The sequence below is a fragment of the Leptosomus discolor genome, chromosome 1 (assembly GCF_034619465.1).
Source record: "Leptosomus discolor isolate bLepDis1 chromosome 1, bLepDis1.hap2, whole genome shotgun sequence".
In the NCBI taxonomy this organism is placed as follows: domain Eukaryota; kingdom Metazoa; phylum Chordata; class Aves; order Leptosomiformes; family Leptosomidae; genus Leptosomus; species Leptosomus discolor.
This window is the reverse complement of record NC_141391.1, coordinates 165214009-165228362: the sequence shown is the minus strand read 5'-3', so window position 1 is coordinate 165228362 and position 14354 is coordinate 165214009. Positions and strand designations below refer to the sequence as shown.

The 14354-nt window shown below is 45.4% G+C and overlaps 1 protein-coding gene across 1 annotated transcript; it reads right to left on the bottom strand.

Moving 5' to 3' along the window:
- Positions 1–460: 460 nt before the first annotated feature.
- LOC147416347 (histone H1.03) lies at positions 461–1135 on the bottom strand. The gene has a single exon (XM_086470001.1). The coding sequence runs from the start codon at positions 1133–1135 to the stop codon at positions 461–463; it is 675 nt and encodes a 224-aa protein (XP_086326127.1).
- Positions 1136–14354: the final 13219 nt, after the last annotated feature.

Here is a 14354-nt window from a genome sequence, read left to right as displayed (position 1 = left end):
GAAACGGTCGTCCGAGAGCGGCAGCAAAACGCCCGCACTCGCTGCGGAGACTCAGCCCCGTGCTCACTCCCTGATCCCGCGTTCCTTCACTACCCGTGCCAGGGGGCGGGGCCGGGGCGTTGCTGACGTGCTCCCGGAAGCAGCACGGCCCTTCCGAAGCCGCAGCCAATCCCGGCGCCGTGCGGGCTTTCCAAAGCCACCAGCGCGCGGCTTCGCTCTCCCGGGCTACGCAGAGAAGCGCTTTAAGGCAGCCCTGAACGCTGCTCCTTCTGCCTCTCCCCGAAGCGAGACAAAGCACTTCAGCCCCCACGCTGCCGTTCCCCTGAAAACCTGCCCTTTGTCTCCTTCCCCCGAGAGGGAGGGTAACCACAGCGTTCCAGCCCTTTTTAAAAAAACGTGGGTGGCTCTTAAAAGAGCCGTTGGGTTTAAGTGCGGAGCAGGAATTTCCTTCCACAGGGGCTTACTTCTTTTTGGGCGCCGCCTTCTTCGCCTTGGCCGCTTTGGGCTTGGCCGCCTTGGGCTTGGCTGCTTTGGGCTTCACCGCCTTCGCTTTGGCCGGGCTCTTCGCTGCTGCCGCAGCCTTCTTCGGTTTCGCAGCCTTGGTTACCTTCTTGGGGCTCTTGGCCGCCTTCTTCGTCGCAGCAGCCGCCGGTTTTTTGGCTTTCTTGGGGCTCTTCTTCGCTGTCACCGCCTTCTTGGGCTTCTTGGCGGCGCTGGCGGGCTTCTTGGCCGCCGGCTTCTTGGGCTTCGCTGCGGCTGCCCGCTTCTTAGGGGCTTTCTCCTTCACTTCTCCGGGCTTCTTGCTGAGGCGGAAAGAGCCGGATGCTCCAATGCCCTTGGTCTGCACCAGGGTGCCCTTGCTGACAAGGCTCTTGAGCCCCAGCTTGATGCGGCTGTTGTTCTTCTCTACATCGTAGCCGCCGGCGGCCAGCGCCTTCTTGAGCGCGGCGAGGGAGAGCCCCTTGCGCTCCTTGGAGGCGGACACAGCCTTGGTGATCAGCTCGGTGACGCTGGGGCCCGCGGGCTTGCGGGCTTTGGAGCCGCCCGCCGCCTTCTTCGGCTTCTTGGCAGCAGCCTTGGCGGCCGGGGCCGGTGCGGCGGCGGCGGGTGCAGCAGCAGGAGCGGTCTCTGACATGACGGCGGCTCGGGGAGCACTGGGCGGTGGCGGTCGCGGCGCCGCTATTTATAGCAGCGCGGCGCACGCTGATTGGTGCCGCCCGCCCGCCCCGCCCCGCCGCTGCTCGGCGCTGCGCGCTCCGGCTTGTGTTTCTTCGCGGGTAATAAAATGTTTTTTTTCTACTTTATCGATAACGAAATTGACCCTTTTCTACACCTGGAAGGCCGTGGCTGTGCCTATTTTCGCCTGTCTGTGCCTTGTCGCGAAAAGAGTGGTGTTTGGATAGAGGAGGGACAATAAATCGCACGTCCTGGAACCGAACGGACCTTGAGAGAGCGAAAGTTTTGTTTTTCTTTGTAAATTAGAAATTCTCTTTTAAAGTTACGAGGGGACAGGAAACTCAGTGTTAATCTTCAGAGGGTCTTTTTCACATCAGAGAAGAAAGCGAACAGCTAGAATCTCATTCTTTAAAATAAAATGGTTTCAAAGACAGTGAGGTAGCACAAACTCCCACAAGCCGTGCCGCCGCTTCTCTTGCCGAGGTTTATACCTCTGGCTACTGCGAAACACTCAATTACGGATTTTTTTTTTTCCCCCGTACTTCCAAAGCTAAAGTTTCCAGAGGCTACGCCTGAAATAAGAGACAGCCTATACTTTATTTACCTCAGAATGGGCTACTTTTTCTACGACTGTTTGCTGTTAACATAGCAAAAGGTTCTCTAATAATATAATGTATTGGGGCACAAAGACCAAAGATGAAAAGGTTTGTGTTGAATCACTGAGCTTTATGTAAGTCTCTGGAATACAGAAACAGACCACACTCTAAATAAAGCACACAGTGCTATTTCTGTAAAATCTGTTGATGTGATTCAATAACATGGAAAAATATTGGCAGATACCAAGTCTGCAAAAGATGTGAAAGCACCATTTTATTCATATTTTGATGCCAAATCACAATTTTTGCTCACTGCTCTTTTACCAGGTTATAAATCAAGTCACAGCAGCTTCTGTACATAAAACCTTTGGCTGCAGCACAAAGTGATGCAAAGCTGTTTATCCACAACATGGTGGCTACTCTGTTAGCACGTGCACCTCCCTATCAGCTAAAACTTTGTATATATTTTTGCATCTCTGGCAGGAGTTCCTAATTCATTTACCTTGAAGTTTAATGGCCATCAGCCAGTTTAGCACCATCATGTTGCTGCATTTGTACCTGTGGTATGCAAACTGCACTTGCAGAGTTTACCAATGATGCTGACCAGATGATCAACTTTGCTATTTCAATGAAATCCAAGATCTGTGAGTGGAAAAACATCACCTCACTCCTTTCTCTCATTCCACTGCAGGGAAGGGAAATGAACTTCTTGAAGATTTTGGGTGACCTTTCATCTTCAGTGAATTCACAAAGTGCCATTCTTTAAAACTCTGTATAGGCAGTTTGACCTTTTCTTATATATTTATGGTAAAAAGGACTTTAGGAAAATAAATATATTTTTCTTTCCCATTTATGTTTTGTTTCTAACTCATCCTCATCACTGAGGTCTCCTAGCTGAGGAGATATCCCTGAGACACGGAGGGGGAATAAGATGGCAAATTCATCAAATCTGGATCTAGGCTTTATAAGCCATGTTGGAAGCAGGATGGCTTATACAGCAATTTTCACTGGGAATTTTACAAAGGCAAGAAAACTTGACTGTAACATTTTTACATCATGTAGTAATAGGAGGCATAAAGAATTGAATAGTGAAACTAGTGAAACTATTAATGTTTCCTGAAATAACGTAAATGACTGTATGTCTGCTCCGTCCCATCTACATCTGGTAAAAGCCTTGACGTCCTTTAAAACCTAAACTCATTACAGCATCTGTAAGATGAATCACAACTCTTTTCACATTACCAAGGCTGATACTGGGGTTGGGACAGAAGCTTTTCTACCCCATGATAAATCAATTTCCCTCATTTTCTGCAGCTCTTATTTTGCAAGAGTAATAACGCAGCACAATAGCGCATTTTCCTCTATCTGTAATTTTATATTCTGAAGACTGTTTTCCTTGCACACACACAGTCAGATGGAATACAGCTGTATGTCTAAATCCTGTATAGGAGTGATAACTACAACACCAATCATCTCCAAAGGAAAAACCTCTGAGTATGTGCCTGAGCAACACTGTAGTGCGTTGTTGTAGTCCTTATCCTTCATTAAGGGGGTGGAACATCTTCCTTCTGATGAAAGGCTGAGGGAGCTGGGTCTCTTTAGCTTGGAGGAGACTGAGGGGTGACCTCATTAATGTTTGTGAATACGTAAAGGGTGAACGTCAGGAGGATGGAGCTGGGCTCTTCTTGGTGATGGCCAATGACAGGACAAGGGGCAACGGGTGCAAGCTGGAGCACAGGAGTTTCCACATTAACATAAGGAAAAACTTTTTCACTGTGAGGGTGACAGAGCACTGGAACAGGCTGCCCAGAGAGGTTGTGGAGTCTCCTTCTCTGGAGACATTCAAAACCCGCCTGGACGCGTTCCTGGGTGATCTACTCCAGGTGGTCCTGCTCTGGCAAGGAGGTTGGACTAGATGATCTTTTGAGGTCCCTTCCAACCCCTGATATTCTGTGATTCTGTGATTGTCTTATTCCACTTTTGAAGCTATTGATCTGCATCAAATGTTAAATGGCCATTTTGCAACTTAAAACATTTTTTTGTAATTATTTTAAGTGCTTCTACTTATTTGATTTTCCACTTATGTGTTTACTCCATTATTCCTTTCCCTTCTTGTTAAGAAGACAGTATATTCTCATGACCATCTCACAATCAGTCAAGCCATGTGTATTAAGGGGAGGATGCAGAAGTACCAGAGAAAAATCAAGTCATACAAGGGGAGCTGAATACAGTGTCACCTCATTCAGTAGTGAATACACAAGGACAGTGGTTCGCCCTCCTCCCCCAAATACTGCTATTCCTTGTGTGATTAGCATCACGAAAAGCCTGAAGTTATGCACCAGAGGTCATTACTGTAGTCATGATCAAGTTTAATTAGGATACATGGAAGTAGTACACATTTCTCTGCAATGCAGACACAAAAAAGGAGCAGATAGGGAGGATGCTTGCTGGGAGAGACTGTCCCTCCCTGTTATGCCTTTGCCATCCCAATTACAGCAAGCTTCGCTGCCTCATCTTGGAAGAGGTGACCATGAAGCACAACAGGACCTCGATGGTATTCCATACTGTCGGTCCCTACATGCACTGTCAGTAAGCATAGAGATATCTGGTAAAGTATCAAAGATCTGCCAGCAAATCCTACAGCATGTTTTTTGCCTGTGCTACTAATGTGAGCCAGCTCATACTGCAGGGCTAGATCTGAAAGCCTCTTTAGAGCACTTCCCAGCCAGCATGAAAAGTATATGTTATTATAACCAGTAATAGACGCCTACTAACTTGAAAAAATACATAGTAATCCAAGCCAAAATTAATGCCTGCGAGACAATAAGCAATTTTTACAAGATTAGGGTAATTTTCCATTTATTGCATGTCCCTTTTGTGATACTTAACCTGGCGCTAAATGACAAAGCATAGTGACTACCGTAGATGACAATGTAAGTCCTAGGAAGAGCACCTTACAGAGGTTCAGTGTTCAGCTATTTGTATATATACTGAGGATAATTCTTCCTGAACTGTTTGCTCCTTTTCCTCCCCTTTCTTATGATTTTTCCACTGCGCTGCATTTACTCATTTCGTATTGCCATGCCTTTCCCAAACATGTAAAGCTCATCCTCCTTTTGGAGAGAGGAGAACAGAGAGTCACTCATCCATGTTTCTTAAAAACACAGTTACTTTTATCCTCCAGTTTTTGTCTGGTTCAGGTTTTCCACCTCCCTTCTGCTGAAGCCCAGCTGTACGTGTTAACTTTCACCGTTTCCTGTCAGCAGAAAAACAGTTCAGAGATTATTCATCTGATTTCACAGGGGAAAAAACAAAACCTGTTCAAAATGCAATGAGTTTTATCTGCTCATTTTAGCTTTTAATTTGTCACAAACCTCAGCCCCCTCCTATACACACACAGACCAGGCCATCAGTCTGCAGGTGGGGTCAGGATCAGGCTCAGGGAGGCACTCTCAGGTCAGACACAGCCCCAGCCCCGGCTATTGGGCACCTCCCAGGTGCAGTGGGGCCATGGCTAGGCAGAGCTGTGGGGAGATGGAGACTGGTCCTGTTCTGATGTTGCTGGGGCAGGGGCTGATGGCCCCAGGGGGCTGAAATTGAGTCCTGGGCCATGAGCAGGGTTGGGGGAGCCCCAGGGACAGGCAGGGCTGGTAGTGCCCTGACAGGACTGCTCCTTGGTGTAGCAGGGACTATGAAAGGCTCTCAAAACTACCGCTTCAGCATCGCTCTAGATCCAGACAATAAAGAGCAGTTTTGGCCAAGCTGCATGCATATGTTTGGTTACAGTCCTAGTAAACAAAGAAGTAGGTTTCAGCTGTAACAAAACTCTACTGCGACTTGCAGTTACCATTGACACTGGATGTAGTTGCCAGCTTTAGGTTCAAGATGGCTGAGAACAACATTTCCTGCACTTCATTTTAGTGACTCCCCACTCTTTTGTCATCAAACACATCAAAATGTGGGAATGGCTTGTCTGACATGTATAGGGCCCACAGTGGTTAGTTGAATCTGAACCACCCTTCCACCCTCATTTAATTGACCTTTACAGGAAAACATCTCAAGAGGTTTTGGACTAGCAGCAGCCAGCTTCGGGTGCCAAACTGTCCTTCTAGACAGCAGCATTTCCCTCCCCTCCAGCACAGTTACAAAACCCAAAAGGGGCCAGTTAAAAGAGCCATTTGTTCTACCTTTTATATGCTGTCTGGAGAAAATGCTGACCCACAGTTTTGGTCTGGATGACAATGTACAAGTCTCCCTACTAACTGCCGGTGGGAACTCCCATCCTTTCCCATCGCACTCCAAATCATAACATTCATGTCACAGGAATGCCTCAGACAGTTTTGTTTCCACTAAGGCAGCTGGTCTTAAACCTAGTGTGTGCACTGCTTCCCATTGGTGACCACCCTGGTCAAGGACAGGATAACTGCCTTTACTTACTATCAGCAGCTAAGCATATTAGCTGTTCTCTGATTAATCTAGACACTTAAGAGCTGCCTTTTGGACCTGTTTCGCCTCTTGAGTGCTGTGACCCACAGTTTAGGAAAAGACCTGCTTGTAGAAGAGCACTCACTGCATTTAGGCACCTCTGCACCTCCATGGAAAGATCCTGCATTACTAGCTTTGTTCTTCCTTTACTAACCAATAGCTTTGACTTTTCTCACTTCCCTTCTTCCACCATCAGTGACCCACAGTGCCTAAATACAGCCTGCAACCCCTCGACTTTCTGCAGAGAAGCCAGGGAGATGAGCTGCCACCTCGCAAAAACAACCTCACAGCAGCTCAGCACAGGTGGTCGAATGTCCTTGAGGGAGAAGAGATTGGCCCCTCTCCCTGTGTTGCTGGAGGGCAGGGATTGAAGATGACGTTCCCTGCACTTTTCCTAGAGGACGCTGGGATGCAGAGTCTGCAAAGGAAAGGAGCAGTTTGGCACAGATGTCCAGCAGCTGAAGCCTGCCCTGAGCTAAAGTGCAAAAATAGCTGCTGGCATCACTGTGCCTGTGAAAACAGGAGAGCTGAGTGGAGCTGGGCAAGCAGATGTCTTCAGAGAATTGCTGGAGGAGGAGGGATACTTCTGGTGGATTGTTTTGCCACCTTCTTTTTCATGGTGTGTAGGGTGTGTTATGTAAAGTGCTTAGTTTTGGGACTCTGAATACATCCCTGTTTCTTGTTCCTTTCCCACTAGACTTGTCTGGTAGTTTTGAACTGATGAACAGCTTTTAAGAGGTTTTTAAAAATTGTGTAAAACAATATTCTTTCATTGTTGCTGGCATGTATTCAAATAAGAACCCTTGTGATGGCTGTCCCATCACTTCCATATTCAGAAAAAAAAAAGAAACTTTGTCCCAGGGGCCTTACAAGGGAAAGATTCCTATTGGCCTACTGATTTCTTTTCCAAGAAATATAAAGAAAAGAATGCTGTGGCCTTGAAGGCTGAATTAGTATTCCTCACATCAAGCTGTCTAGAATCAGAAGCATGATGCACACTTAAAAATGGGAAAGTCTCACCCTCTGGTCTTGAAGAGGCCTAGAACAAAGGAATTTAAAATCATCACTTGATTGGTATTACAAAAGCTGTGCTAGGTCACAGGGTAGCCTCAGGGAGCAAACACTTACCTGAAACTGAGGCCACCTACATTCACCATTTGGTTCTCTCCACGAGGCAATGAGCAAACCACCAGCTTCCTCCCTACCTCTGTTTCCCTGCACATCAGGTGATAACAGGCATCTCCCAAGTTTGTTGAGATTGCTGCAGAAAAGCAAGAAAGTGTGAGCTGTCTGTAGCTTCATGTTGGTAATCAGAAGTCCTGGATCCAAACTGGTGTGATTTTTGAGCATACATCAGGAAATGCGTCAGTGACCTTATGCTTCCTGAAATATAAAAGGTGGTGAGAAGTAGGAGGCTCAATTACTTACAGTTTACCGTGCTAAGGAGGAAAAGACTCCTACTGAGGAAGAGATTTTAAGGAAAGAGACTGCTTTTCGCTAGTCTCCTTTATGACCACCCACCGTAGGAAGACCTGCCTATTGAATGGCTAAAGAAGAAGCAGCGTTTCAGGTGCAAAGCTTGGTTTGTACTAAAGCTGAAGGAAGAAGGATGCTCGTCTTCAGACACCTCTCTAAAGAGGCACAAAATAGAGCACCATATTTGCTTTCTGAGACCTGATCCAGCTCCCTGACTGCACTGTGTTCAATCAAGGGCTGACAATAAGAGGCCATATCCACCCTCTCTGCCCAGTTCCAGTTACCCAAGCCTGCAGAGCTGCTTCAAGTGCAAAAACATTTTTCTAGACCTATACCAGTTCAGTACAAAATGTTGTCACCTGTTCTGTACAGTCACTCAGTCTCTGATGTGCTGCAAATATAAAATAATACCCAGCTTAGAGGGGAGCCCTAGGATACTCTGAGAGATGTTAGTCTCGTGGATTTGGATTAAAATTTGATCTAAGTATCAAGAATGCAATTTATCCTTAAAGGAAGAGTCCACAACCAGTCTCCAAAGTAGGTCTGTCAAATTCAGAGTCTTGATTCAAGATAGACATAAAGATTGTCCCAACAGCCAAATACCCTGTGCCAAATACTGAGTTCAGTACGGATGTGAGCAGTCGTACATGTATGAGCAATGTTTGGGAGGTACAGAAGGAAACTTTCCCTAAGATCATGGCCATCTGGTGGCACCACTACAGCACACAGCACCAATCCAGGGAAGTCTGGGGTGTCTGGAGGTGGGGATGCTCCAGGCAAAAGTGTCCTTCCTCTCAGCAGCAGCAACAGCAAATGGCAGACCAGTGAGTGCCTTCCACACTGCAGCTCTGCTGCCTCATGTGTCAACAAATTGCAAAGCTTCTCAGCTTGAATGAGGCCTAGGACCACTAATAACAATTAAAAGGCTCCGGTTTGAGTTATGTGATTTATGAGTCAAGGTTCTAAATGAGCCCCCCTGCCTGAGCTGTAAGAGGAAACATGGATTAAGATACTTAGTGGACATCAACCTCACATTGCATTTGTGTTGATATTCACTGAAACAAAAGCTTCTCTAAACAGACAAACTATTGTCACCTGTCACCAAACCCCATCATCTCACTGTTCACCTCTTTTTCCACATCATTTAGGAACTTGTTAAAGAGCACAGATCCTACTGCAGACCCCTGCAGAACTCCTTGGTGACCTTCCTCTATTTAGTCCTATGCTTTTTTCAACCTTCTATCAAATAATTATCTCTGCTAGATTTTCCCTTTTATCCCACTTCCGTTGACTTTTCTTTAAGGCCTTTTCAGAGAGGCTTTGTCAAAAGCCTTTGGAAACCCAGGCAGATCACATCAACCAGATCACCCTTCCCCACACACTAGTTGACCTGGTCAAAAAGAGCTCCAAGGTGTTTGTAAGGCAGGACCTCCCTTTACATGCTGAAACTATGATGACATCATTGAAAAGGCTGTGTTTATCCAGGAGGTTGTTCTGACCTTTGTTATACCTCCACCAGTGTGTCTGGCACAGCCAACAGGCTTATAGACCAGGAGTCCTATGGTCTGACAGGGTGTCAGGATGGATTTTTGCTGCTGCTATGACAGATGGGAGGATTTAATACTAGTTTTGATTTTTTAACTAGCTGATCTTCTAATCCCTTTTTGGACAGCTCACTTATATTTTTATGCTTAATCTGCTAGAGTTTCTGTTCTTTTCTGTGTTTACTCAGACACACCTGCAGCTTTTTGAATGATGCTTTCATACTCTCAACCGTCCCTGCTGTTACCACTGCCAGTACCTTTCCCTTTTTCAGGCCTTTTTGAGTGAATGGTAGCCCTACCACTGTGCCCCCAGCATGGTCACTTCAGCCATCTCCACCCACCTGTAAGGATTTAATCTTCCCAGATGTTCCTTTGAGTTTCTTTATAACAAGCTCAAGATTTCCAAAATGCCTACCATATCAGCAAAATGTGCTGATGCTCCTGTCTTTTTTCCCAGGCTTCAAGCCCTGATGTTGAGACAGCACTGATTCAGTACCCTGGCCTTCTCTTTGAATGCTAACCTTCTAGTTTTATGCTATTCCCTGATGTATCCTTCCCTAAAGGCTACAGAATTTGCTATGTCTTATCCTTGGGATCACTGTCCTGAAAAATGTCACCACTGGCTGGCTTTCCCCCACTCCTCAGTTAAAGAGCACACTAACAACCTCCTACATGCTCATAGCCAGAAGCCCATTTCTTCTTTGATCCAGAAGAGGTCCATCCCTCCTGTGCAAATGCTCTGTAGTACAGAAGTTTTCCCAGCTCCTGCCGAAACTTTCATCCAGGTTGTCAAACCGCCATCCATGTCCCTCCCTGGTCTCAAGCAGCATTTCAGCTTTTCAGCAGCAGGTGAGCATAGACATTCTGGTTTTCATCTTCTTCCCCAGGAACTTACATATTGCATCCAGAGCTTTTCTCCTTCCTTTCACTATGACATGCGTACTGAAGCAGACCATGACAATGCATCCCTCTGGCTTATCCTAGGAGCCACTCATGTATCCTGTGAAGTTTGTCATCTTCATGTCCTTCCCCAGAGTAGTGGGAAACTCCTCTGGCCCTCCAGCCCCAGTTCTTCCCCACCTGTGTCTCAAAGCAGGGAGCTGGGCTGGAAAGCTGGATGATGGATCCAGGATATGTGCACAAAGGGGGATCAGTATGAGTGCTAAAAGGGCCCAGTTAAGGATACTACAATGAACATGTGTTGTAGAAGAGGTATATATGGTATGGAGTATGGTATATCTGTATATATGGTGTGCAGCAAGCATAAGCCACAAGACCCTGTATGCACATAGGAATGGTGTACTTCAGTCTGGCAGCTTACTCCAGGGTTGTCCTCTGGAGCAGTCCTCCCAAGTCATGTGGATGTGTCCTCTGCTCAGGAATGGGATAGGGAGAGTGAATGGGAGAGCTCACATGGTGAGGAGACAGACTACAAAATAAACAGGGAAAAGCTATTTTAACAACTAAATTAAACATGTAGCCACATGTAGTCTGTGAGGAAATAAAGAGGGGATTGCCTTCCACGCAAGCGTCTCTTCTGCATAGTACTTGTATGGACCATGTTTCTGATGTAAGCATGAGTCAGAATAGTGGTCCTTGTTAATCTAATTCTTCCCTGGTGCAGCTTAGGTTTTCCTTTTCCCCAGAGCTCCAAATGTAATGAAGCTCAAAGGAAATGCTGTTGTTAAGATGTTTTTTTTACAGAATCTTCCTTGAAAATACTTTTTTGGGTATTTCAGAGGAGACTCTCCTCATGTCACCTCAGCAATTTCCAGCTGGCAGAGTGTAAGGTAGAACCTGTTCTGGTTTGTCCTCAGTAACAAGGTTTATCTTGGCTCCATCCAGCCTGGGGAGATACAAACAGCTTTACTGTTCTCTATGAGTCTTGTCTTAGGCCCAGCTCACCTAGACACAAAAGCCAGGTCCCTCTTTACTGTTTGTGTCTGGGGTGGGTTAATAAAAATCAAAGAATAGCTAATGAAGTATCCTTTTTTTTTTTCACTTTTGTTTGTTTGCTTACTTAGTTTGGTTTTGGAGGTGGGCTGGGTTTTTTTATTACTGGACTAGTGAAAAAGAGGCACTACCTGATCTTTTCAAGGGCTGCATTTGATCAGACACTATCAGAGGGGTTTACTAGCCCTCCAAGCCTTTGTACCTCCCAGAATGGTGCCATTTTTAGAAAATATTTTTTAAAACTGCATGTGTTTGCAAATCATGGGGTCACTTAGCCATGCCCTGCCCTCATGGCTTCTGCTAATCATGCAGGGCGTATCTGCAGATGCAGGGAGGCGCATTCTCTCCCAGGTTTCCTTTCCTCTCTCCCATGGCCTGATCATTTGTTCAGGAGGGTGCAGGAAGCGGGCTGAATCCACCCGGGGCCAAGAGCATCTGCTGACTACCCCTGTAGTCTCATGAAATTGCTTCAGGGACAGCGGGCAGCAGAGCACTCAGGCACAGCAGACACCTGGACTAGAAGCCTGGGAGAAATGCCAATTCCCATCCCCATCATGTCCTGGCTCTGCAGCTGGCCAGATTCCCCTCTTCTGGAAGGGCGGGCTCCCAGGCCTCACGGGAGTGGTGACTTGCTCTTGCCAGATCTCCAATTAATAGATTTGGTACTGTGCTTCAAAGATGCCCTCAGCTCCTTCATGAGACTACCACACTCTTTTGATAAACTTCCCTTCAAAGAGGTTTATATTGCTGACAGCTATTCTTTCTGATCAGGTCTGGAGAATGTGTAATAAGTAATTTTGCAACAGGTTATGCCCTAATGTTAGTGCTAACAAAGGTACAAAAAGATCTATCTGGCTTTTAATGAGAAGCATTTCCCTTTCTTCCTCCCTCTAAGCACACTGGCAATAGGACAAAATGTTTCTAATTGTTTTTCATAGCCCTAGTGGGTTACCAAGAGGAATCACCTTGCAGCTATCATATTTTCAGAATGGAAGACCTGACCTGAAAATAAAGTCCTGGCTTGATAAAAATAGTAATGATTTGAATTGTTTGGGCTGGGTTTTTTTCAGTTCAGATTCAGCCATTTAAAAATAAATCTTAGTCTCTGTGGACGTAGAAGAAACCATTAGGACTGTGACGCAGTTATTTTATCCATCGCATGCGTTCTTTGCATTCCCAAGTGCTGCTCTGCACTTGCCATTAGTCTGGGTAATGGCTTTAAGCTGAAAGAGAGTAGATTTAGATTAGATGTAAGGAAGAAGTTCTTCACTGTGAGGGTAGTGAGGCACTGGCACAGGCTGCCCAGAGAAGCTGTGGCTGCCGCCTCCCTGGCAGTGTCCAAGGCCAAGTTGGATGGGGCTTTGAGCAACCTGGTCTGGTGGGAGGTGTCCCTGCCCATGGCAGGGTGGTGCCTTCCAACCCAAACCATTCTATGATTCTATGATTCTTCAAAGCCCTGTGTTCTTCTGTACATGTCTGGCTTGTACAAGTCCTCTGCTAATCCTGAGAACTTGATTGACAACTGGTCACTGACGAGCATGAGGGGGACCACGTGCCACGCACCACAAAGTGTGGGATCACCAAACCCATGGACTTTTCTTTCCCTGATCCCACACAGCTAGCATAAGGGTCACTCTATGAAAGGAGTAGATTAACTGAAAACAGGCAACAGAAAATACTTCTTTATACCATGAGTAACTGGGAACTTCTGGACTGTGCCAGGAGGCAGTGGAGGCAGCTGGAGGCAGCAGGGTAAAAAGGTACCTGATAAATCCATGGGCAAGAAGGGCCTATTATTGAAGGGAACAGGCAGGGAGGTACCACTACCACCTGCATTCTTCCATAATAGCATCTCCTACTAGCACTGCAGGACACCAAGTGCTGGGTTACAGGGACCAACTCTGGCTCAGAGCAGTCTCTGTGGGACAGGACATTTGAAATTGGAGCATAAACCTAACAGACTCGGGGAACACTGAACAGGGCGGGATAAGGATAAAGAATTGCTGTCTATAATAAGTCACGTATTATAGAGCAGGTGCCTGAAATAGGTGGACCGGACCAGCCTTTGGGGTTGGCTGTTTCTTCTCCTGGCTCTAGAGGGAGCTTTGGAAAGCAAATAAACTGAAGAGGGCTGAAATTAGGGGAGACGCATCCCTGTCTGCAAATTAAGGTAACAGTTTCCAGCTTCTTCTGGACTTCTTCAGGCCCTTGTGTGTCTGTCATGTTTTTACAGTGCCAGATGGGAGAGTTATTCAAAGTAATGAATTTCATTATTTTGTTTTCATCACAGTGCGGTTTTTATATGGATTTATATTCCTGCTGAATGTTATCTGTTAGTAAAAGCTTAACAATATGAAATGAATGATAATTTAAAACCAAACCAAACCAAAACCAAACCCCCAAAGAACAGGTCTTGCAAGTGCTTTAAAAAACTGAGTGAAAACCTGAGAAATTTAGAGGAGTCCAGTATTTGGTCTTCCACCACAGTCCAAACCTCCCAACTTTTGGTTCGTCTTCTTCAAATGTAGCGCCAGTTTCTAGAAGTGGATGAACTCTCTTGATGATGAAGGAATGCAACAGTAACACACCACTGTGACAATTCCAGGACAAGTCAAATTCCCCTTTATGAAATTTGAGGTTTTCAAGCTGAATATTCCCAACACAAAGTCAGCATCACTGGTAAAACTGGTATGGAATTAACATGAAGTCCTGCAATGCAGCTTCAGTCTATCCAAATCACTCCATCTCCAATACCTAAATTTGATTAAAAGTTATTTTATCTAAGTCACTTTTCAATGAAATGCCCACATATTGTTATGAATATTAAGTAGCTCTCTTGACTAGCTGCAAGTGATGCACAATAGAATAGTTGGTTAATTTGAAGAAGCAAGAGAAGAATTAAGATTAAATAAAAGCATAAATTCTAAAAACATTTCTAAAGTTTTTAAAAATTCTAAAAACAAATTCTTAAAAAACTTTTTCTTTTATATACTTAAAAAGAAATCCTAGAGTTCGTAAAAATAGTTAAAAAGTCACATTTTCTTTACAAAATTTAAGTCAGACAATGTCAATGCACTGAAACCCCATATCATCTCACAGTTTTTTTGTTTTTAATTTTTATATT